The 22,753-nt window shown below is 41.3% G+C and overlaps 1 protein-coding gene across 1 annotated transcript; it reads right to left on the reverse strand.

The window, feature by feature from the left end:
* Positions 1-2,932: 2,932 nt before the first annotated feature.
* LOC109069919 (zinc finger protein 271-like) lies at positions 2,933-4,610 on the reverse strand. Its single transcript, XM_042726929.1, has one exon. The coding sequence runs from the start codon at positions 4,454-4,456 to the stop codon at positions 3,005-3,007; it is 1,452 nt and encodes a 483-aa protein (XP_042582863.1). The 5' UTR covers positions 4,457-4,610; the 3' UTR covers positions 2,933-3,004.
* Positions 4,611-22,753: the final 18,143 nt, after the last annotated feature.

The raw sequence follows: 22,753 nt of genomic DNA on the forward strand, positions 1-22,753 counted from the left end.
CGCTCTCTGGAGAATTTCAGCGAGTGCGCACACTGAACAAAACACAGGCTTTTCAGTGATCAGTCATCTGAATGCCTCTGATTGGCCATTGCATTCATAAGCAATGAAAACACAATCCTGTGTGATTGGTTATAATACACATTGCGCAGCACTGTAAAAACGCGTCTGGCTCTGCGCCAGCCAAAGCACGAATGCATATTTAAATTTGACAGCTGATGTTGTGCACTGAACATTCTAATCGTATCAAATATATTATTCAGCCATTTTTGGAAGCTCCATTCAAAATCCACTTTGCTTAAAATCCTGAGGGGGCACGGTTGAAATGGCATTCCTGGAGGAGCAGTATTTCATCTGGGCCCCCCCTCTGGTCTAGTGTGCTGGGCGGGCCCGGTAGGCCCGTGCGATGATCCGTCCCTGGAACAGATGTGTTTTTAGTCGTTTCTTGAAGATGGATAAGGACTCTGCTCTGATTGAGTTGGGCAGGTCATTCCACCAGGAGGGAACAGTTAATGAAAAACTCTATGAAAGTGATTTTGTGCTTCTATGGGATGACACAATAATGTGTCATTCACCTGCAGAACGCAAACTTCTATAGGGCACATAAGTCTGAAATAATGAATTAGGGTAAAGGGGTGCAGAGCCAATGGTGGTTTTGTAGGCAAACATTAATGCTTTGAATTTTATGCGAACAGCTACCCAGTGCAAATTTATGAACAGAGGTGTGACGTGCATTATTTTCAGCTCATTAAAGATTAATCTTGCAGCTGCATTTTGGATTAATTGTAGAGGTTTGATAGAAGTGGCTGAAAGACCTGCCAAGAGAGCATTGCAACAGTCCAGCATGGTTAGAACAAGAGCTTGAACAAGGAGTTGTGTTGCATGTTCCGAAAGAAAGGGCCTGATCTTCCTAATGTTGAATAAAGCAAATCTGCAGGATCTGTCAGTTTTGGCAATGTGGTCTGAGAAATTCATCTTATCATCAAATCACAATTCCAAGGTTTCTAGCTGTTTTTAAGGAGTTATGGTTGATGAGCCTAACTGGATGGTGAAATTCTGATAAAGTGATAGGTTTGTTTAAACCACGAGCAGTTCTATCTTAGCCAGGTAGACAGAGAAGAGAAGTGGTCCAAGAACTGAGCCCTAAGGCACCCCAGTAGTTAGATGTTGCGACTTGGACACCGCACCTCTTCAAGATACTTTGAAGGACCTATCTGAGAGGTAAGACTCAAGCCACTTGTGTGCGGTTCCTGAGATGCCATTTTCCAATATGGTTGACAGGAGAATCTAGTGGTTCACCATATCAAAAGCAGCAGACAGATCCAGGAAGATAAGTATAGAAGAATTGGAAGCTGTTCTTGCCAGTCTTAGGGCTTCATCAACTGAGAGCAAGGCAGACTCAGCTGAATGTCCACTTCTGAAGCCATATTGGTTGCTGTCCAGGAGATTATTCTGTGAAAGAAAGGCTTGGTTGAACAAGTGTTTTTGCAATAAAAGGTAGAAGGGAAACCAATCTGTAGTTCTCTAAAAGAGTTGTTTTAAGAGTGGGTTTCTTAGGAAATGGGGTTATACGAGCCTGTTTAAATGTTGAGGGAAAAACACCAGTGTGAAGGGATGTGTTAATGTGAGTGAGTGCATGTACAACAGCAGGAGAAATGGATTGAAGGAGATGAGATGGAATAGGGATCAAGCGGACAAGTAGTAGGATGATTGGAAAGGATGGGTTTAGAGACTTCTGAAGATGTTGTGTGGGGCAAATTGTGCACTAAAGGTTTGTAATTTTGTAACTGCTTTCCACTTCATCTCTGAGTACGAGCACATAAAATCCACCTGGGAAACAGCGTCTCTTTCACAGCTTATTGTGCTTTTAAAAACTCTTTTCATTTTCAAACACATCCTGCAGTTTAACAACAGTAGACTGGTTTTTACAACAATCACTTAGCTGATGTAAATGTTAAGTTTGGACTTTTAGGAAGAAATAAATGCTTTGCGAAATCGCTTTACCTCAAACATCTTGTAATCAGTTTCAATAAGCTTAATAACTTATATGTAGCAATAATAAATTGTAAGTGTATTTTCTGAATTTCTCTAATACAAACAATAACGTCAGAGCTTATCGATACTAGTTTATTACCGGGTTCAGGTACCCATGACTACTTACAAGAGAAGCAAAGAAGGCTCAGTTGCAAAGCTACATGACAGTATGTCTTGCATCTGCGTTTTCTAAATACATCATAAGTGGAAGAATAACTCAGTCATTTTAAAAACAACAGTGAAGAACAAAATTAAAAATAAATCTCAGTCTCTCTTAAAAGTGTTACAGCCTGTTCTTCAGCTTCCTGAACAAGAATGGTTTGTAAAAAGCTTCTACTTTCCTTCATTAAAGACTAAGCAAACATGTGATGCATATGCATTATAAGATAATTGAACGTAATATGAAACTCATGAGGACATTTTTCTTTGGGGAGGAACTCCATCAGTTGATCAGAATCTCTCAGTTGAATCTGCTGGTTTTGAGGATGAGGATGAACTTTATTCACTGTGAAACGTTAGTTAATGTTTCTTTGTCATGTCACTTGTAATGACTGGTTAGGACAGATCTATCCAGATGTTTAATGCATTATTGTGTCTCACTTGGTGAGGACACAGCATCAGACCTGAATGTGCTGATTTAGAGATTAGGGCTGTGCAATTAATCACATTCGATTGTCATGTGCATCTCATCAGTAAAGCCGGTCCCATGATTAGTAGCAAATCTCCATCACCTGCTTTCAGATTGAGCGGCATTCACTACAAAGAGCCATAGTTCACTGACATTTAGGCAATTCATCTGTGATTATGAATGCGTTATTGCCTAATTGTCAGTGAACTATGGCTCTGTGTAGTGAATGCCGCTCAATCTGAAAGCAGGTGATGGAGATTTGCTACTAATCATGGGACCGGCTTTACTGATGAGATGCACATGACAATCGAATGTGATTAATTGCACAGCCCTACTAGAGATGATCTACTTACTGTGATAGTTTTTTGTATGACTGTGTAAAGCAGATGAATGTTTGAAACGCTTCCCACATGCAGTGCAGTGATATGGTTTCACTCCAGTGTGAATCGTCTCGTGTCTTTTCAGGTGTCCTGAATCACTGAATCTCTTGTCACAGTGTGAACACTTATAAGGTCTCTCTCCAGTGTGGATCCTCTCATGTGTTTTCAGGATTCCTGACCGACTGAATCTCTTGTCACAGTGTGAACACTTGTAAGGTTTTTCTCCAGTGTGGATCCTCTCATGTTTTTTCAGATGTGTTGACTGACTGAATCTCTTGTCACAGTGTGAACACTTGTAAGGTTTCTCTCCAGAGTGAATCCTCTCATGCAGTTTTAAACAATTCGCTGAAATAAAAGTCTTCTCACACTCAAAGCACATGTACTCTCTCACAGCGGTGTGTATTTTCTGATGTTTTTTCAAATTTTGTAGACGTGAAAATAACTTTCCACACAAATAACATGAATGTGGTTTTTCCTTTGTATGAACTTTCAAGTGTTTATTCAGGTTAGAAGCCCTCAAAAACATTTTGCCACATTGTTTGCATGTGTACAGCTTCTCTTCGGTGTGGATGTTCATGTGATCCTTAAGGCTTGATGATTTTGTGAAACTCTTTCCACATTGATCACAAGTGAATGACTTCTCTCCAGTATGAATTTTCATATGCTCCATAAGGTTTCCTTTTTGTGTGAAACTTTTCCCGCACTGATCACATGTGTACGGTTTCTCTCCAGTGTGGATCATCTCGTGTGTTTTCAGGTCTCCAGTCTGACTAAATCTCTTGTCACAGTGTGTGCACTTATAAGGTTTCTCTCCAGTGTGAATCCTCTCATGTGTTTTCAGATGTCCCGAGTGACTAAATCTCTTGTCACATTGTGAACATTTATAAGGTTTCTCTCCAGTGTGGATCCTCTCATGTGTTTTCAGATGTCCAGAGTGTCTGAATTTCTTGTCACATTGTGAACACTTATAAGGTTTCTCTCCAGTATGAATCCTCTGGTGTGTTTTCAGGTGTCCTGATTGATTGAATCTCTTGTCACAGTGTGTACACTTGTATGGTTTCTCTCCAGTATGAATCCTCTGGTGCTGTTTTAAACAGTTCACTGAAATAAAAGTCTTCTCACAGTCAAAGCACATGTAGTCTCTCACACCAGAATGTATTTTCTGATGTTCTTTCAAATTTTGCAGACATGAAAAACTCTTTCCACACAAATAACATGAGTGTGGTTTCCCCTTTGTATGAACTCTCATGTGTTTCTTCAGGTCTGAAGACCACAAAAACATTTTGCTGCTTTGATCACATGCATGCAGCTTCTCTCCAGTGTGGATGTTCATGTGATCCTTAAAGTTTGCTGAGTCTAAGAAACTCTTTCCACACTGATCACAAGTAAACGGATTCTCTCCAGTATTAACTCTCATGTGAATATGATTTTCTCCTCAACTTCACTCAACTCTTCAATCCCCGTTTTCTTCAATCAACTCTAAAATAAAAAAGTAAAAATGGTTAATTTTCAGTAACTCATAAAAAACAGAAAGGTGAAAGGACAAAATCATGAACCCTGATGTTACAGCTTAATATATACAATTGCATTAAACATTTATAATCTTGATGCATTTCTTTTTTATAAATTATGCATCCCTGAAACTTTTCATGAATGAGGTAACTGTTCTTCAAAATAATATTTTATTTGTAAAAAATTATAGGCACAAATCCCATTTTTCTATAGGGAGAGCTATTAAATATGTTTGATCAACTACACAATTATCTAACATAAATGTTATTGAAAACAAAAGTACCCAGTTCATTAGGGGTGTAACTGTTCAGATTGGTTGCAGTTCGGTATGGTATGTGCTATGTTCAGGGAAAATATATATAAAAAATATATAAATGCAACATCACAAATGAATACAATAGAGCAGAGATACAAATAAAATAAACGTCTCAGGTTACGAATGTAACCATGGTTCCCTGAGTAGGGAACGAGACACTGCGTCCTCTAAGGGTAGCTATGGGGGAACACCTCGTCGTGACCCGTGTCTGAAGCATACATTGAAAAAACACCAACGAGTTGGCCGGCGACAGCCTCTGATGTCACTATTGGCGCAACTATAAACAGGCACCGGGATAACACATCATTCACTTCTTCGTCTGAAGCTTGCGTCCGAAGCATGGCAGGGAGCTAGAGGACACAGTGTCTCGTAACCTGAGACGTTCCCTTTCAAGGGAACTTCGAACTGCGTCCTCTAGGGGTCACTATGGGGAACAGTATACCCCCGCCGCCATGCTGAGGGGGAGTGCAGGCCAGAATCATGGCGAACACTAAGTACCAACTCTACCATTTCCATGGGAGTTGCCCCGGGACGTTTAGACGGCTGTCTGTGACAGTACCCCTTACGGCCAAAGGCCTAAGCTACATACCCAACTTAATTGTTAGGGCCTCGGCCCGGGGTAGAGCTGAAGGCTTGGAATCAGGAAAGATTCCTTTAAAGGGATACGGCTAGGAACCTAACATTTTATACTAAGTCTTGCCTGTCACACAGGAGCTACCGCTTGCTTCCGCAAAAGCTTGCTGAAGGAGCTGTGTCAACAGATCTCCAGTAGCAACACCCTGTTTAGATAGGTATCCGAGCATACATAGGTGGAGTGGCGCCCAAGATGAACGGGGCTTTTACCACCCCAAGAAAGGGCACAAAGCCCTCACCATATAGGATTTTAGAAAAGAACGCAGAATACTAGCGTGCGAACTTACCACAGTGTGGATTTCAGAAATTGTGCAAAGACTTCACGTGCACACTTACCATAGCATGGATTTTCAAATACTGTTCTAAGGAAGGGCTCTAGTGTAAATATGATAGTTAATTTTATAGATGGAATGGTGTAGTAGCACTCTGATAGAGCAGCTCATAGATGGAATGGTGCATCTCGAAACAATATCAACTCCTGGGAAAAAAACAGTGAACTCAGTCTCATATGAGAGGAGAACTCCGAATCCAGAGTAGCGTGCTCATAGGCGACCCTTCTTGGAAAAGGGGAGTGCTGCTAAACTACCACGAAAATCGCCCAAATAGCCCCTCATGTTGAGGGAAGCGATGCTTGAAGTGTAAATGAATACTCACTGGCTGAATGGAGCCCAAGGAACCAAGGTCTAATCATCTCAAGAAAGGGAACGAGGCGGAGCGCGTAACTCTTACCATACAGTATTTCAGAAAGTGCGCAGAGTCTTGCGTGCACACTTACCAATACGTGGATTTTTAGAAAGTGCGCAAAGTGTTCACGTGCACACTGACCACCATGTGGTTTTCAGAAAGTACACAGAGCTTAGCGTGTGTACCTAAAGGTTCCTAAGCATCGCTGAGGCGCTGAACCGCACGGGAGAGGCAAGCTCAAATTTTACAAACCTCTAGCGAGGGGAGCATCACCTGAGGCAGCATATACAAGGAGACTTCTGTAACTGCCACCTTCACTTCCCGATGGATGCGACAGCACCTAAGCGGCCAGGAGACCCCTCAGGGTGACCTGGCTGGACATCCATGAAATTCCACTGCAGTGCTGTGCCAGGCCTGATGATCAAGGAGGCTCCCGTAGAAACCTGTGATCTCAGCCGCCTAATACCGGAACATGAAGCTGGATGGGTGGTGCTGATGAGTGTTTAGTAAACACTGTAACTGAGCACTGCAAAGGAAACTCACAGAGTTTTAGTAGACACATAACCACCAGCAATTTACACATAAGTATATACAGAAAGGGTTTATTTTTATACTCCCACCTCCTGCGCTGGAGCCCCGCTCAAGGGGCGCCTCCTTTTAGTCCGGACCATCAGTAAGGTGGTTGCTATGAACATAAAACCAGCCAAAAACATTATAGGTTGCAGCATAGGAGACTGTTATGCGTTAGAGGTTTCCACCTAACCTCAATCAGGTGGAGAGCTGGTGGTTACAGGGGAATTAGGAAGGGGAGGATAAAAGCAGAAGTTAAAAATCCCTAAAGGGAACGGGCAGATACCTCGGTATCACTCTGACTCAGACGAGAACGCTGCCTCGTCTGGATCACATCCCTTAGGTTCTGATTACCTCCTTGTGACCCACAATTCCTTTTACCCCTGCCCGCAGGTGGGGGAGGAGCGCGAGTCGCGACACTAGGCTTCTGTGCCCGTCTTTGATCCTCAGGTCGAGACAGGCCAGGACCCCTATGTTGTTCGGGTTTAGACCTGGACCTTCGTGGAACGAAGGATCTGAAAGCAGCGGAGTGCGCCTTCCATCTCCCTGAACTTCTCGATCACCGTCTCAACGGAAATACCGAAAAGTTCAGAAGGCGAAACCTGAGCATCGAGAAGAAAGCCTTTTCTTTCTTCCCGATGTCTGCCAGGTTCATCCACAGAAGTCTCTCCGCCAACACCATAGTCCTGCGCTTGGCAGAGGCGGCCTGCTTGGTAGCCCGGAGAGAGGCCTGTGGTGCGGGCGCAGCTCGGCTACCTGATCAGGAAAAAGGCCTTCGCCTCTATCGAGGTCTCTTAGCAGATCAGTCTGATATGCTTGAAGCACCACCATCGTGTGTAATAAAGCTGACCTGCTGCTGCGTATGCCTTGCCATTTAAGCGAGATGTATTTCTTGAAGGGGCTTAGATGGCAAGGAGGGAGATTAAGAGAGGATGTCTCCCCCGCAGAATGAAAGCTCTTTCTATAGGGGGCATCCTCTCATAGCCGTTTTCGTGCATCGCCTCGTTGTCGGCAAAACTCTTATGCCGAAACAGATGGATGCGAGAAGAAAACGGCCTCTTTCATTTCCTTTCGATCTCTGTATGGAGATCAGGCAGAAATGGAAGGCTCACCTGAGCTGGAGGGCTATGGTCGGAAAGATAACGCTCATCGAGGCGCGATCCATAAACTCCAACAGCTCTACATACGCAGGGCTGGAGAATTGAGAAGGCTCAGCCTCAGCTTCTTCACCATCCTCAAATATCTCCTGCTTTTCCTGGGTAAAAACCCAGCAGAGCACTAACCTCAGTATCAGAAAGTGTTAAAGATATAACATCATCCTCCCGAGGCTCTCTCTCGTCCACCGCCATTATGAGTTTCTTTCGCGAAAGGGAAAGTCCCTCTTTAAACCATTCAGACAGATCCACCTGAAATTCTCACGTGCTCATTCTCCTCCGTGCCTCAGCAGCGGCGGGTCCTGAACCGCGGGAAGCAGATGGCTGCCTTTTTTTTTTCCTCAGAAAGAGAGACGAATGAGAGTGGAGCTTTTTCCTTGAAAAAATGCTCGCAATGCACACAGATTGCCTCCTCAAAGACATCGCGTGCATGCTCTTTACCCAAACAAATGACGCAAAGATCGTGTGTGTCATCGGGTGTCAAATAACGCCGACACTGATGCACACATTGTCTAAACGCTTGCTAGTAGTCGCCATGATAGACAGAGAAAGAGCGCTCTTACCGGTTCTTTCAGATGCGCGCTTCAAAGCCAAACGGTCAGTTTTGGAAGACGAAGAAGAGAATGACATGTTCTCCCGGTGCCTGTTTATAGTCGCGTCGGTAGTGACGTCAGAGGCTGTCGCCGGCCAACATGTTGGTGTTGTTTTTTCAATGTATGCTTCAGACACGGGTCACGATGAGGTGTTCCCGCCACGACCCGTAGAGGACGCATTTCGAAGTTCCCTTGAAAGGGAACTGTTTTTTCAGGTGTTTAACAGTAATTTTCAGGCCCAGAAATTTACAAGTAAAGAAATGTAAAATAACAGCATATTTCACTGTATAAGTTAAAGACCAAACCTTGTTAAATTTTCAAAGCTTTTCAATTAAGAGAAGTGAGTGATTTCTTGTCTTTTGTTGTTTAACATTAAAAACAGACAACAGGAATAGACTGCTGTTCCTTTAAGACATAATTAGCAGATCCAGTACTGTTCACGTTCACCTTAAGACATGACCAATGATGTTTGCAATGATACTCACAAAGACCGGCATGTTGATATTTTTTTTTTTTTTTTTTTTTTTGTGCGTGTTAGTTCAAACACAAGTGTTGAAATAGAAATCAATTTTGCGGCATGTGCTTTCTAACGAGGGTCTCCGTGTTTGCTTGAATGTTTCAGTTGACCAGGCTTAAAACATGTGCAAATTAGTTTAAACTTTAGTTTAAACGAATGCGTAAATGACTGATCAACTAGTGTGCATACGGCATTCCGTGTTGTTTGTCCACATTTTTTGCTCATTGCTGTTGTAACGTGGGAAGCAGATAGGTTTGTTTTGTTTTTTGTTTTATTTTAAACGTATTATATTATGAGTAGAGTGATGCGATTCGTGGGTGGTGTATTGTGGTTTTTCAGTTCAGTTTGAATTAGGACTGCACAATTAATCTGAATTTAATCGCAATTTAATTAGGCAGAAGCTGTGATTGTCATGCGTATCTTTCAGTGAAGCACAGTTCTGTGATCAGCAGTAAATCTCCATCCAAAGGCCAGAGGTCGCTCTCGCACTGAAAATCCCAATATGCCCCAAAGAAGAAATCCAGGAAATCACTGCAGCTGAATAAACAGAAGATTTAACTGCTTTCATTGATTCAACGTGACTAATAAACACACAACTACGGCAATATATGGTTTATCTGAGTTCTTATTATTATCATTTTCATCATAATAAAGTATATCTATAATGAAATGCTAATCAACATAGCCATTATCACTGCAAAGAATACATGGAAAATTGTGTGCCTTAATTATTCTGTTTAAGAAGCCACATAATCTCACAGAGAGATTTTTTTTCAAACGCTGGACTGACGTTATGATGTGAGTTTTGAGTAAAAACATGTTATTAAATGTGGTATTTTCACATGCTCTCAAATGGAGCAGCATTTACTACACAGAGCCATAGTTCACTGAGAAGATACGCAAACAACTGTCATTATCACAAACAATTTAGTCGATTTCATAATCAAATCCCTAGTTTGAAAATTGCTACACCCCTACAGTTTATAGAAAGTGTTCCTTATTATTTTATGCTTCATCTAGATTATTCAACAGCTCTTAAAGTGGTGCTATTATGCTTTTTCGATTTTTCAACTTTAGTTAGTCTGTAATGTTGCTGTTTGAGCATAAAGAAGTTACAAAGTTTAAGTCCAATTCAAAAGGAGACATTTAACAGAAATCACTTTTCAAAAACTACAATGAACAACTCGTTTGAACTACAAACACATATTTTCCGGGATTTGTGACATCACAAATATCGATGAATGGGACGAGACCTGGTTGAGCTGCACTAGAGAAGGCAACAAGTGTTATCACTATGTTGGAGACACACTAGCATTCCCAAGGCAGACAAACTTAGAGTATTTACAATCATCCGGGTCTAAATCACGCTCAAACTGATTTGATTTTGACAAAATATTTACACTGAAGCTCGCAGCAGGCAGCTATGGTAAGGGGCGTCATATTTCCAGACCAGGAACCGAGTGCTGCCAATCACAACACACACTGGCACAGCTAACCAATCACAGCACATTTCGTATTTCAGAAGTCGGGCTTTCATTTGATACAGGAACTATTCGAGCCGTTCATGCCAGACTGGGGGGAGAGGTGTTGTAATATTGTAAAATATGTGAAAAATAATGTGTTTTTTGAACAACCTTGTATGAGAGCCTGTGTTCAAGTACACCCCCAAAACAAAATCAAGACCTTGTAAATGAGCATAATGAAAGTGACATTTGCCAGTATGGTAACCCATACTCGGAATTGGTGCTCTGCATTTAACCCATCCAAGTGCACACCCCAGCAGTGAAAGGTGAACACACTGTGAACACACACCCGGAGCAGTGGGCAGCTATTCAGCATTATTAATGAAGAATAAACACCAACCTCTTTGCTCTTCAGTGCATTTAATTTTGCATGGTTTGTGGGAGGGGCTTCACTGAACATGAATAGATTCAAGATTCAAGATTTTTATTTGTCACATACACAAATATATAGAGCCATATATAACCAGCAGTGAAATGTGAGTCAGGTCTGCTCCATGGACAGTGCAATTATTAAAGAATACAACACAGATGAAAATATACATAAATATAGCTATGAAAGAATGAAATAAAAGTAAACAATAAAAGATATAAGAATAAAATATAAAAAAAGATGTATACTGTAGAATTAAAATATATAGTGCAATAGATGGAAAACCAAGATGGCGGCGCGTCCACACGCAGCGGCTTCTCTCTGTCCCGACAGAACGGTGTTTTCGTGTTTTTTGTCTTGTGAGTCGCAGTGTTTTTGTACGTCGTCATCGCGTCTATCTGTCTTTAAGCGCGCATACAGTCGTGAGTTTCTGCTGGATGTCGGCAGAGCCGCATTTTAGAGTTAAACTCCGCGCACGCGGAACAGCTGCGAGATCTCGGACTACTCCGGAGGCCTACATCATCACCGACCCCCACTACTGCATCTCGCCCACAGTGGAGGCGCCACAAGCGGCGTGAGAGGAAGCAGAAGAGGGGGTAAGCGCGGAGGTATCTGGGCTAGGCTAACTGCTAACCCACACAAGCAATCTATCCCCACCATCGTACTGGCTAACGTACGCTCTTTGGACAATAAACTAGACTACATCCGATTACTACGTTCAACTCAGAGGACTGTAAGAGACTGTTGTGTGTTTGTATTCACGGAAACATGGCTCAGTGACAGCGTTCCGGACTGCGCCATTCAGCTCGATCAGCTGACGTGCTATCGAGCAGACAGAGCTCTCGTCGCGGGAGGAAAAACCCGCGGCGGCGGGCTTTGTGTTTACATCAATGACGCGTGGTGCCGCGATGCTGTTGTGATCTGCAAACACTGCTCACCCTGGTGGAGTTTATGATTATTAAGTGCCGGCCGTTCTATCTGCCGAGGGAAATATACTGCCATACTGCTCGTATCGGTTTACATTCCCCCCGAACAACAGCAACAGCAACAGGAACGATGCACTAAATGAACTATACCAGCACATCAGCGAGCAGCAGACAGCACACCCCGATGCTTTTCTCATCATAGCTGGGGATTTCAACCATGCTGACTTAAAGAGTGTGTTTCCAAAAATACACCAACACATTAACTTTCCAACACGAGGTAACAACATTTTAGACTTTGTTTACACCACACAGAGAGGAGCTTACAAAGCCCTCCCCCTCCCCCACCTTGGTGGCCTCAGACCACATCACTGTCATGCTAATGCCTGCATACAGACCGCTCGTTAAAGTCGCTAAACCAGTTCAGAAACAGATTCAAGTGTGGCCAGAAGGATCGTCTGAGGTCCTCTTCAGGACTGCTTTGATACAACTGACTGGAATATGTTTAAGCAGGCTGCCACTTACAGTAACACCACTGACCTCCAGGAGTACTCGGAGACAGTCACTGCCTACATCACCAAGTGTGTATGAGGATGTAACAGTCACAAAAACCATCACTGTCCGGGCCAACCAGAAGCCCGTGGATGACAGGGGAAGTCTACAGACTCCTGGAGACGCGGAACGCTGCCTTCAGAGCTGGGGACGAGGGGGGCCTGAGAACAGCCAGGGCCAACCTATCCCGCGGCATCAGAGAGGCTAAGAGACAGTACTCCAGGAGGATAGCACATCGTTTCAGCGACAGCAGAGACACTCGGAGCCTGTGGCAGGGGATACAGACCATTACGGACTACAAGCCCCCACAGCGGACCTGTGACAGCAACATCTCTCTGCTGAACGAGCTGAACACCTTCTTCGCTCGCTTTGAGGCACAAAAACTGCTCCACTGCACAGAAGACTCCACCTCCTTCCAGTGACCAGGTGATGATGCTGACCCCGGACAGCGTGAGGAGATCCTTCAGCAGGATCAATGCACGCAAAGCTCCGGGTCCTGACAACATTCCTGGGCGTGTACTGAGAGACTGTGCAGCAGAAACTCACTGATGTCTTCACAGACATTTTCAAACATCTCACTTAGTCAGGCTGTTGTTCCCACATGCTTCAAAGCTACCACCATCATTCCAGTCCCGAAGAAGCCATCTCCATCCTGCTTCAATGACTACCGTCCTGTTGCACTTACTCCCATCCTCATGAAGTGCTTCGAACGGCTAGTCATGCACCATATCAAGTCTGGCCCCCCCCCTCCCTGGACCCTTTCCAGTTTGCATATCGGTCCAACCGGTCGACCGATGATGCCATCTCAACTACCCTCCACTCAGCACTCACACATCTAGAGAAAAAAAGACTCATACGTCAGAATGCTGGTTCATAGACTTCAGTTCAGCATTCAACACAATCATCCCTCAACAGCTCATTCACAAACTGGTCGAGCTGGGGCTCAACACTTCGCTGTGCAACTGGCTGTTGGACTTTCTGACTGGAAGACCTCAGGCAGTACGTGTCGCGCAGCAACACATTCAGCACCATCACACTGAACACTGGGGCCCCCAAGGATCAGGCAGTACGTGTCGGCAGCAACACACAGGCAGTACGTGTCGGCAGCAACACACGTGTGCTGAGCCCCCTTTTATTTTGCGGATGACACGACTGTGGTGGGTCTCATTAGCAACAGAGATGAGACAAACTACAGGAGCGAGGTGAGCCGCCTGGCCGAAACCCGGGGTGGTGCAGTGACAACAATCTCTCTGCTGAACGTGGAGAAGACGAAGGAGATGTTGTTGACTTCAGGAGAGCGCACACTCAGCATGTTCCTCTGACCATCAACGGTGCGACTGTGGAGAGAGTGAGCAGCAGCCAAGTTCCTGGGTGTGCACATCACAGAGGACCTCTCCTGGACCGCCAACACTGCAGCACTGGCCAAGAAATCACAACAGCGTCTCTACTTCCTCCGCAAACTGAGGAGAGCCAGAGCCCCACCCCCCATCATGTACACCTTCTACAGAGGCCCCCATCGAGAGCATTCTGACCAGCTGCATCACTGTGTGGTATGGCGCCTGCAACGCGTCCCTGCCGGAAGACTCTGGCAACGCTAGTGAGAGCAGCTGAGAAGATCATTGGTGTGCTCTCTCTCCCTCCCTCCAGGACATGTTATGGGACCCCGTCTCACTCGCAAAGCCCTCTGCATTGCAGGTGATCCCACTCACCCGTCACACAGCTTCTTCAGTCTGCTGCCATCAGGGAGGAGACTGCGGAGTCTCCAGGCCAGGACCAGCAGCCTGAAGGACAGCTTCATCCATCAGGTTGTCAGGAAGCTGAACTCGCTCCCGAACTTGCCCCCCCGTCCCTCTTCTGCCTCAGGCACCACTGAACTATGAACCACCCCCCCCCCCCCACAGGTCCCACATCCCCAGGTCCTTCCACCCCCCCTCCCTCTACACATACGATGACATGCACCAGTCACTTTGTGCAGCAGTGGTCTGCTCACTACCTCATTCACTCATTCACCATGGAACTGACATCATTCTACCACCTCATCAGTCAGTTTAATAATATAACGACTCTTGAGCCCTTTGTCACGTTGTCACTTTTAATCAGACTGAATAAGCTATTTTTTTTTTATGCACTAAAAATATTTTTATCTGCACTTTGTTCTAATGAATAAAGAGTATGGCTGCTGTAGTGCAGAGATAGGCTATTTCAACCCAGTAACATGACATTAACACCTCCTCGCAGCCAAGAAACAGACCGAACCAGTTCAGCTGGAGGGGGGGGGGGTTTTTTGGGGTAGTTCTGTATAGCTTGTGGGGTTGAAATAAAGATGTTAATCTTTTTTGCTCTTTATATGGACAGTGTCTTATGAGGGTTTCAAACTTGCAAGCAGGTTTAGGAAAGTAGAACAAATGCCCCCTTTGGTTTGGCTTTTGCATTTTTGCAACTGCATACAGAGTATACATACATTACAATATAACATGTTATTTTTTTCTCAGGACAGATGAGGCACCTCTGAGAGAGAGACAAAGAAACTTGCAAAGAGACGCCAAAATTGCCAAAGAGACAAAACTTTGTTCTTAATGTATTTGTTTAATTTTAAAAGAGATGTCTAGAGGGTATTTATAGGTCTGCTGCCCACGTAAGATTTTTTTTTAGTTACTAGTAGCCTATCGTCATTTAAGAAATTTTTCAACTAATCGCACGTTATATTAAATGAACATCTATAATCCATAATAAGCCTTAATATAGGCTATTCCCCCGCCAAGCACATCCATTCGTTTGCCACAAAACACAGACCAAAGTAGCCTAATAATTGTGAAAAAGGGACATTTTTAAAGGGGGCATGCTGACTCTCATTTCCAAAGGATGATAATCAGGGAGTATTTGTTTCATTTTGAATTGACTTGTTTAAAAGTAGACATTTCAAGCTTTCTGTAGATATATTTCGCATGTATGTGAGGCACCCTAATTTTAAGTTATTTCATAATCAGAAAAAAAATTCAAGTGATCAAGAGGGCGCATCCCTGTCATGCATACGCATTAATAATTTTCGCACAAACAGTTGAATATCAATAATAATAGAGCACATTATTTTCGGGTTACAGCATCGATCCGGTGATTAAAAAAGAATCTTCACAAGTCTACAAACTAAGACATATGCAGTTATAACCAGTAAAACTGAAGGCTATTTGATCGCTTTTAGAAAATGATCTAACGGCCGATGCTAAGCTTCAATTGCTTGATAATTAGTTGTTCTTGATCAAGATTAAACGGATGCATGACTCCTTCTTATTAACTTGTTTTAAAAAAATCTCTTTGCATTAAATAATAAAGATATACATTTACATTACATTGTATATTTAGTCATTTAGCGACGCTTATCCAAAGCTTAATTTACAATGAGGATACTTGAAGCAATCAAAAACAACAAAAAGAGCAATACCGATATATAAGTGCTTAAGTAACAACAAGTCTCAGTTAGCTTAAATGCAGTACATGTAGCAATGGCTTTAAATAATATAATAAATAAAAAAGTAAAACAGATAGAATAGGAAAATAATTGAGCAAGCTAGTGTTAGAGTATTTTCTTTTTATAATTGTATAATAAATGAAAAATAGATAGAATACAAAAATGATTAGAAAGGTAGTTAGATTTAATTTTTTGTTTTTGTTGGAGTTGGATTTGAATAGTGAGTGCTAAAGTTAGAGTGGTCAAATAAAGATGGAAGAGATGTGTTTTTAAGCCCATTCTGAAGATGGCTAAGGACTCAGCTGCTCGATTGAGTTGGGCAGGTCATTCCACCATCAGGAGGGAACATTTAATTTAAAAGTCCGGTAAAAGTGATCTTTGTGCTTTTCTTGGGATGGCACAATCAGTTTAATGCTCACTTGCAGTGAACACAAGCTTCTAGAGGGTACATAAGTCTGAAGTAATGAATTTAGGTAAAGGGTTGCAGAGCTAGTGGTGGTTTTTTAGGCAAACATTAATGCCTTTGAATTTTATGTGTGAGCAGCCATTGGTAGCCAGTGCAAATTGATAAACAGAGGTGACGTGTATTCTTTTTATAGGGCTCACTAAAATTAATCTTAAGGCCGCGATTCTGGATTAATTGTAAAGGTTTGATATGAACTGGCTGGAAGACTGCCAAGAGAGCATTGCAATAGTCCAGCCTGGACAGAACAAAAGCTTGAACAAGGAGTTGTGCAGCATGTTCCGAAAGAAAGGGCCTGATCTTCTTTATGTTGAATAAAGCAAATCTGCAGGCTGGACAGTTTTAGCAATGTGGTCTGAGAAAGTTATCTGATCATCAATCATAACTCCAAGGTTTCTGGCTGGTTTTTGAAGGAGGAATAGCTGGAAGTGCCTAACTTGATGGTGAAACTGTGATGAAATGATGGGCTTGGCTGGAACTACAAGCAGTTCTTGTCTTGGCAAGGTTTAGGTTGAAGGTGATGGTCCTTCATCCAGCAAGAAATGTCTGTTAGACAAGCTGAGATGCGAAAGCAGCTACCTTACCGGATCATCAGGATGAGAATGAGAGGTAGAGTTGAGTGTCATCAGCATAGCAATGGTATGAAAGCCATGTCTCTCTGGAATGACAGAACCTAATGATGCCTTGTATGGTGGGAAGAGAAGTGTTCCAAGAACTGAGCCCTGAGGCACCCCAGCAGTTAGATGTTGCGACTTGACACTTCATGTGCAGGTTAAGTTAAATATTATTGTACAAATAATTATAAAATGCTATAGACTGCAAATAAGATTGAAGTTTCACATTTTGCATGTGAACTACAAAGTAAATTTTTTTTTTACATGCAACTGTCAAAAATAAAACCAAACAAGATTTGTAAATGAAGATAAAACATGTAGACAAATACAAATAAACGCTATGCCAATGTGACTTCCAGCTTCATGCACACGCCAAAGAAATCTTGCAGGCACTCTGATATTTTAAGGAATATGATACACACCTGCATTTAAATGTGTGGCTGCATTTTAAAATTGTATGAAACAAGTAAAGAAGGCTCCCCTTTAAAAAATCACTGGAAGTTGCTCAATTAATAAAGCTCTTTTTTTTTACATCGTGGTGCACTTTAAGTTGATTATAATGAGAGAACTTGGAGTTTAAAACGTAAGGAAAGTTTCCATTAATCTGTCTCATTCTTTTAGAGTTTCAAGGATTTAGCTAAATCGTGCAGGTTTAATTTATTCATTTCTTTGTTTTACTTCAAAAATAAAGAAAAATAATTTATAAAAACAAGCAACAATTTTCTTAATCAGTGTACAGACAGATATCTTTTTTTCCCCAAGAAGTTATCTGTCAAAATAAAGGACAGGTAACGAATAACAAAGTAGTGTATGATAAAAATGCATGCTGTTTTTATTAAAATAATTTAAAAATATAAATTAAAAAATGTATTTGTGACAAATACAGGCCTAATATGTGAGAATATTGACATTTTACATATAAATCCATGTAGCCTAGCTCACTAAAATAGGCCTAGCAACTTTTAATGCTCCAAATGCAAAGTAAAACCACCATTTCTTCAGGATAATATAAATACACTAATTCTTATATTATATAAATAATACTGTACACCTATTAAAATGTTTCCAAATCTAAAATATGGTGTAATACTCGTGTGGCTTAGAGAAAATATACACAGCCTCATAGACTTGACATTTATCCTGCTTAAATTCATACTTCAAGAAACGCGACATAACTTCATAAGTACTAAAATTTAATCTTGTGGAATATTCAATATTTTAACTACAGTGATTTTCTTTTCATTTTCTCTGACTGCAGCCGGGCCAAATGTGTAACACATCAGCGCAGGCAAATGTGCTTTTGATGCAATTTTTTGGTTGATAACTTGTTGTTAAAGCACCACTAGCGAAGGTCAAAAGCTGCAAATGCCAAATGCACTTTGCAGACGCTGCGGCATGCACTTGGCGGGCGCAAAAAGTTAATTTCGGTTGGCCACTACTGTATATATATATATATATATATATATATATATATATATATATATATATATATATATATATATATATATATAAATTCCAGAGTTCTGTGGAATAATGCTTTTAATGGCATAAATATGATTGTTCAGATGGGTTCAGATGATCCATACTGAGTCATAATTGTTTCTTTAATGTTATGATTCTGTAAAGATAATTTATCAATAACTTCCATGATGCTTATTTGTCCAGTTTGCATAAGGATGAGTGAATGCTGGACAGGATTTTTCCCCTGCTGAACTCTCCTCTTCCATTTGTTTAGTTTACGTATAGACAAGTGACAAATGATCTCTGGGTTGGATGTAATGCTGTTTAGCAGATCAGATGATGTTTCTATTAACCCAGGTAGTGTTTTACTGCAGTAATAAATGCCAACACATTCCTGTTTGCATATTCATGAATTTGGTTAAGCTATGATTGTGCATGTCAAATACATTTTACCACAAATACTGAAAAATCTTAGAAAATTAGCTATTTTCATGGAGAAGTCACGCTTTCATTGACAATTGTTCAGGATGAAGAGTCATTTGACCGTGGGATCTGCAATGTGTTTTCTAACAAATATCAACCAACGCTTTCATTATATTTGTATATGAATCACAAGTCGCTATATTTGCGCTATAGAAGTCCAAAGAATACTATCCATTGCGCACAAGGCCAGTGCCTGTTAGTCCCACAGTTTGTGATTTCTAGAATAGGCAGAACGACTTCGCAGTTCACCATACATGCTCTGGCCAGTTAGACATTATGCAGTGTTGTCAGTATCATTCACGACCAGACAATCGGAGGGTGCTCTCTCACCGAAAGTCCAAAACTGATTAGTAGAAGTAAGCACTACATGAAATCCCTTATTTGGACAGAGGCATCCAGCTGTCACTGGATAAAAGAATATTGGAGAAAAAAAGCCTAAATGTTTTGACTGTAACATGTTTTGATGTTACATCGATGACCACAAATTTTGGAAGACATAGTGCAGCAACTAAAATCGTCAACCTGCTATCCTTGGCAACCGTTCCCACAGACGTTTTTCAAAAGGGTGCTTGTAACTGTTCGAGGCAGATCTCTTAGAAGTGGCTTACAATCCTCACTTCTTTCCTGGGATGTTTCCAAACTCCCCTGAAAACTGCAGTTGATTTAATGCCCCTCCCTGAAACGAGCAATCTTGATAACATTATTTTGAGCAATTCATTGACCAATATCAAATCTTTCTTTTGTAGGCAAGATTTTTTGAAAAAAGTAATCTTTAATCAGCTGAACAGATACTTAAACTCAAATGGAAACCTGGACAATTTTTCAAGCCTGGTTTCCGACTCACATAATATCACAGAGACAGGCCAGTAAGATAATAACTATAATTTTGGCTTAAATTATGATTCTGGCAAATGATCAGTGCTGATACTACTAGATCTCAGTGCTGCATTTGAACTCAGTCATCATAACATACGTCTAGAGAGAGACTGGAAAACTGGGTCCAGGCTTTCTGGGATGCTTACTCAAATGGTTCAGGTCATACGTAGGAAGGGAGAGGTTATTAGGTGAGTCTAGGAGAGCATAAGCTCCAAGTGGACGCCCATGACATGCGGAGTCCCACAAAGGCTCAATTTCTTTGCACCGGGCCTTGTTTAGCCTGTAAATATAGCTCAAGTATAGCCTGTAATATAAGTCAAATAATGAGAAAGAACTAAATGTGTTTATCACAGCTATGCTGATGATTCACCCTATAGAGTTTACCTAGCCTTATCGCCAAATGACTACAGCCCTATTGAGTTTTCCCTCTGCCAATGCATTGATGAAATTCACACAGTTGGATGTGCAAGAACTTTCTTTAAGTTAAACAAGGAAAAAACTGAAGTCATTGCATTTGGAAACAAAGATTAAGGTCTCAAGTGAATGCTATGTACTTGACTCGAGGCGTCCAACAACTAAAAATCAAGCCAGAATCTTGGTGAATTCTTAGGAGACAGACCTTAGTTTCACTAGTCAGCGTCAAAGCGCCTGCTCTGTAATTAATTCAGCATAACTATCACTTTCTAAAAACATTTGTGCATATAGTTGATCTGTTTTTAGTTTTTGCCAGTTCAAGACTTGGAGAAATCTTTGGTTCATCCTGCCTTTATCACCAACAGGGTGGACTCATTTGTAATGGTCTCCCGCTCACCTCGCGCCGAGTTTCGATCTGGCGCGTACTTCGCTCTTCACAGAAGCAGCCTCGATGATTGTGCCGCAGCTCATCCATAACACTGCTGCCACGGATTCTTGACTAGAACCATAAAAATCTGGAGCATATCACACACAGTCCTCAGGTCCTTACACTGGCGTCCAGTTATTGTTTAGGCTTTGTCATTTTAAAGTACTTTTACTTGTTTATAAATCACTCAATGGCCTAGGACCTAAATACATAGCAGATATGCTCACTGAATATAAACCTAACAGACAACTCAGATCAGTAGGATAGAGTCAGTTAGAAATACCAAAGGTTCATCTTACCACATAGCATGTCATTTTCCAGCACTGTCCTCGCCTTTTAGCGTTATGCTATGCCCCCCCCTATTTGAATCTCAACTTCCAGAAGCAGACTTCCTGAATGTGCTAAACATTAGTCACATGTAAAATGCGAGACTCAAAACTCATCTGTTTAGCTGTTCATTTATTTGAATGAGCACTGTGCTGAATTTACCCGTACGCTTTGATTCTGCACTTATATTTTTATGTATCATCTTTATTTTACTTTATTCTATTTTGAACTTTTTAAATCAAATTTTTTAACCCCTTGTTTAAATTGTTTGCGGATTATTTTTACTTATTATTTTCTTTTCTTTTTTATGTAAAGCACTTTTGAATTTTAATAGTGTAGAAATGTGCTGTATAAATAAACTTTTGCCTTGCCTTGCTAAAAGGTGAAGACAATAACTACACGATTTGCAACAATATATGGTTTGTGTTTCTCTTTCATAGCCAATCTTCGTAACGTGCATTCGGTTCTTACTCAAACACTTAGGAATAACACAGTGTAAGTGGACTATCTTTTTTACTATAGAACGATAAATTTATATTTTCTTTCAGGAATTTTCTGCTGCCTTTTTCTGGCTTGTCCCCTGTTTTTAATCGTGTGTTTTTACAGTTATGTAATACTGAAGAGTTTTATATTTTTTTTTAATCACAAGCAACGGATATGTGAGAATACAAATATCCATAATGTGAGGGCACAGATTAACAACCGTTTTTTTTTTCGCAATACTGATTTTTAAAGTCAATAAATTATTTAGAAACAGCATTTGCAATTTTGAACATTTTTAATTAAAAATACATAAACAGGTGAAACCAAAAACAAAACATTTACAAACAGGTAGTTACAATTTTTGACAGCTCAGCTTAAAAAAAAAAACCTAATAAAAAACTCTGACATAAATAACAAGGTATACTTACCATTATATATACAAACCCGGTTCCAAAAAGGTTGGGACACTGTACAAATTGTGAGTAAAAAAGGAATGGAATAATTTACAAATCTCATAAACTTATATTTTTATTCACCAAGTAGATATAAAAATAACATATCAAAATGTTGAAAGTGGAGACCATTTTAAATGTCATGCCCAAATATCACCAATCCCCCCAATGTTTGCGGCGAAAAAAATAGTGGAGCAATATCAGAAAGGTCGTTTCTCAGAGAAAAAATTTTAAAGAGTTTGAAGGTTATCATCATCTACAAGTGCATAATCATCATCCAAAGATTCAGAGGAATCTGGAACAATTCTCTGTGTCGTAAGGGTCACGTCGGAGAAAACCATTACTGGATGCCCGTGATCTTCGGGCCCTTGACGGGCACTGCATCACATATCAGGAATGCGTTCTGTAAAGGGAAATCAACAACATGGGCTCAGGTAATACTTCCCATGAAAACATTGTCGTGAACACAATCCCCGTGCCCATTCGCCGTTTAAACTACTAAAAACTCTATAGGTCACAAAACTAAGCCATTATCTAAACCATGATCCAGAAGCCGCCAGGCGTTTTCTTCGGGCCAAGGCTTATTTAAAATGGACTGTGGCAATAGTGGAAAACTGTTTTAATAAATAAAAATAACGTGTTAAAAGAGCAATTTTAAGAAGCTGGAGGGTTTGTCATTTCCGTTTTTTTACTTTTCATTTTTTCCCCTCTATAACCTCGTTCCTCCAGCACAGACCTTTCCATTTCACCCATATGATTGAGTCTCAGACTCTTTGCAGAACCAGTTGCCAAAAGTACTGAGATGTGATGGTGGCTTTTGCTCATGTTACACTTTCTGCAAAGAATGACGTTTGTCTTCCTCACATATTTTCTTTGTGACAGTTCAGTGCGCTCCCTCTCC

The sequence above is a fragment of the Cyprinus carpio genome, chromosome B7, assembly GCF_018340385.1.
Source record: "Cyprinus carpio isolate SPL01 chromosome B7, ASM1834038v1, whole genome shotgun sequence".
NCBI lineage: Eukaryota > Metazoa > Chordata > Actinopteri > Cypriniformes > Cyprinidae > Cyprinus > Cyprinus carpio.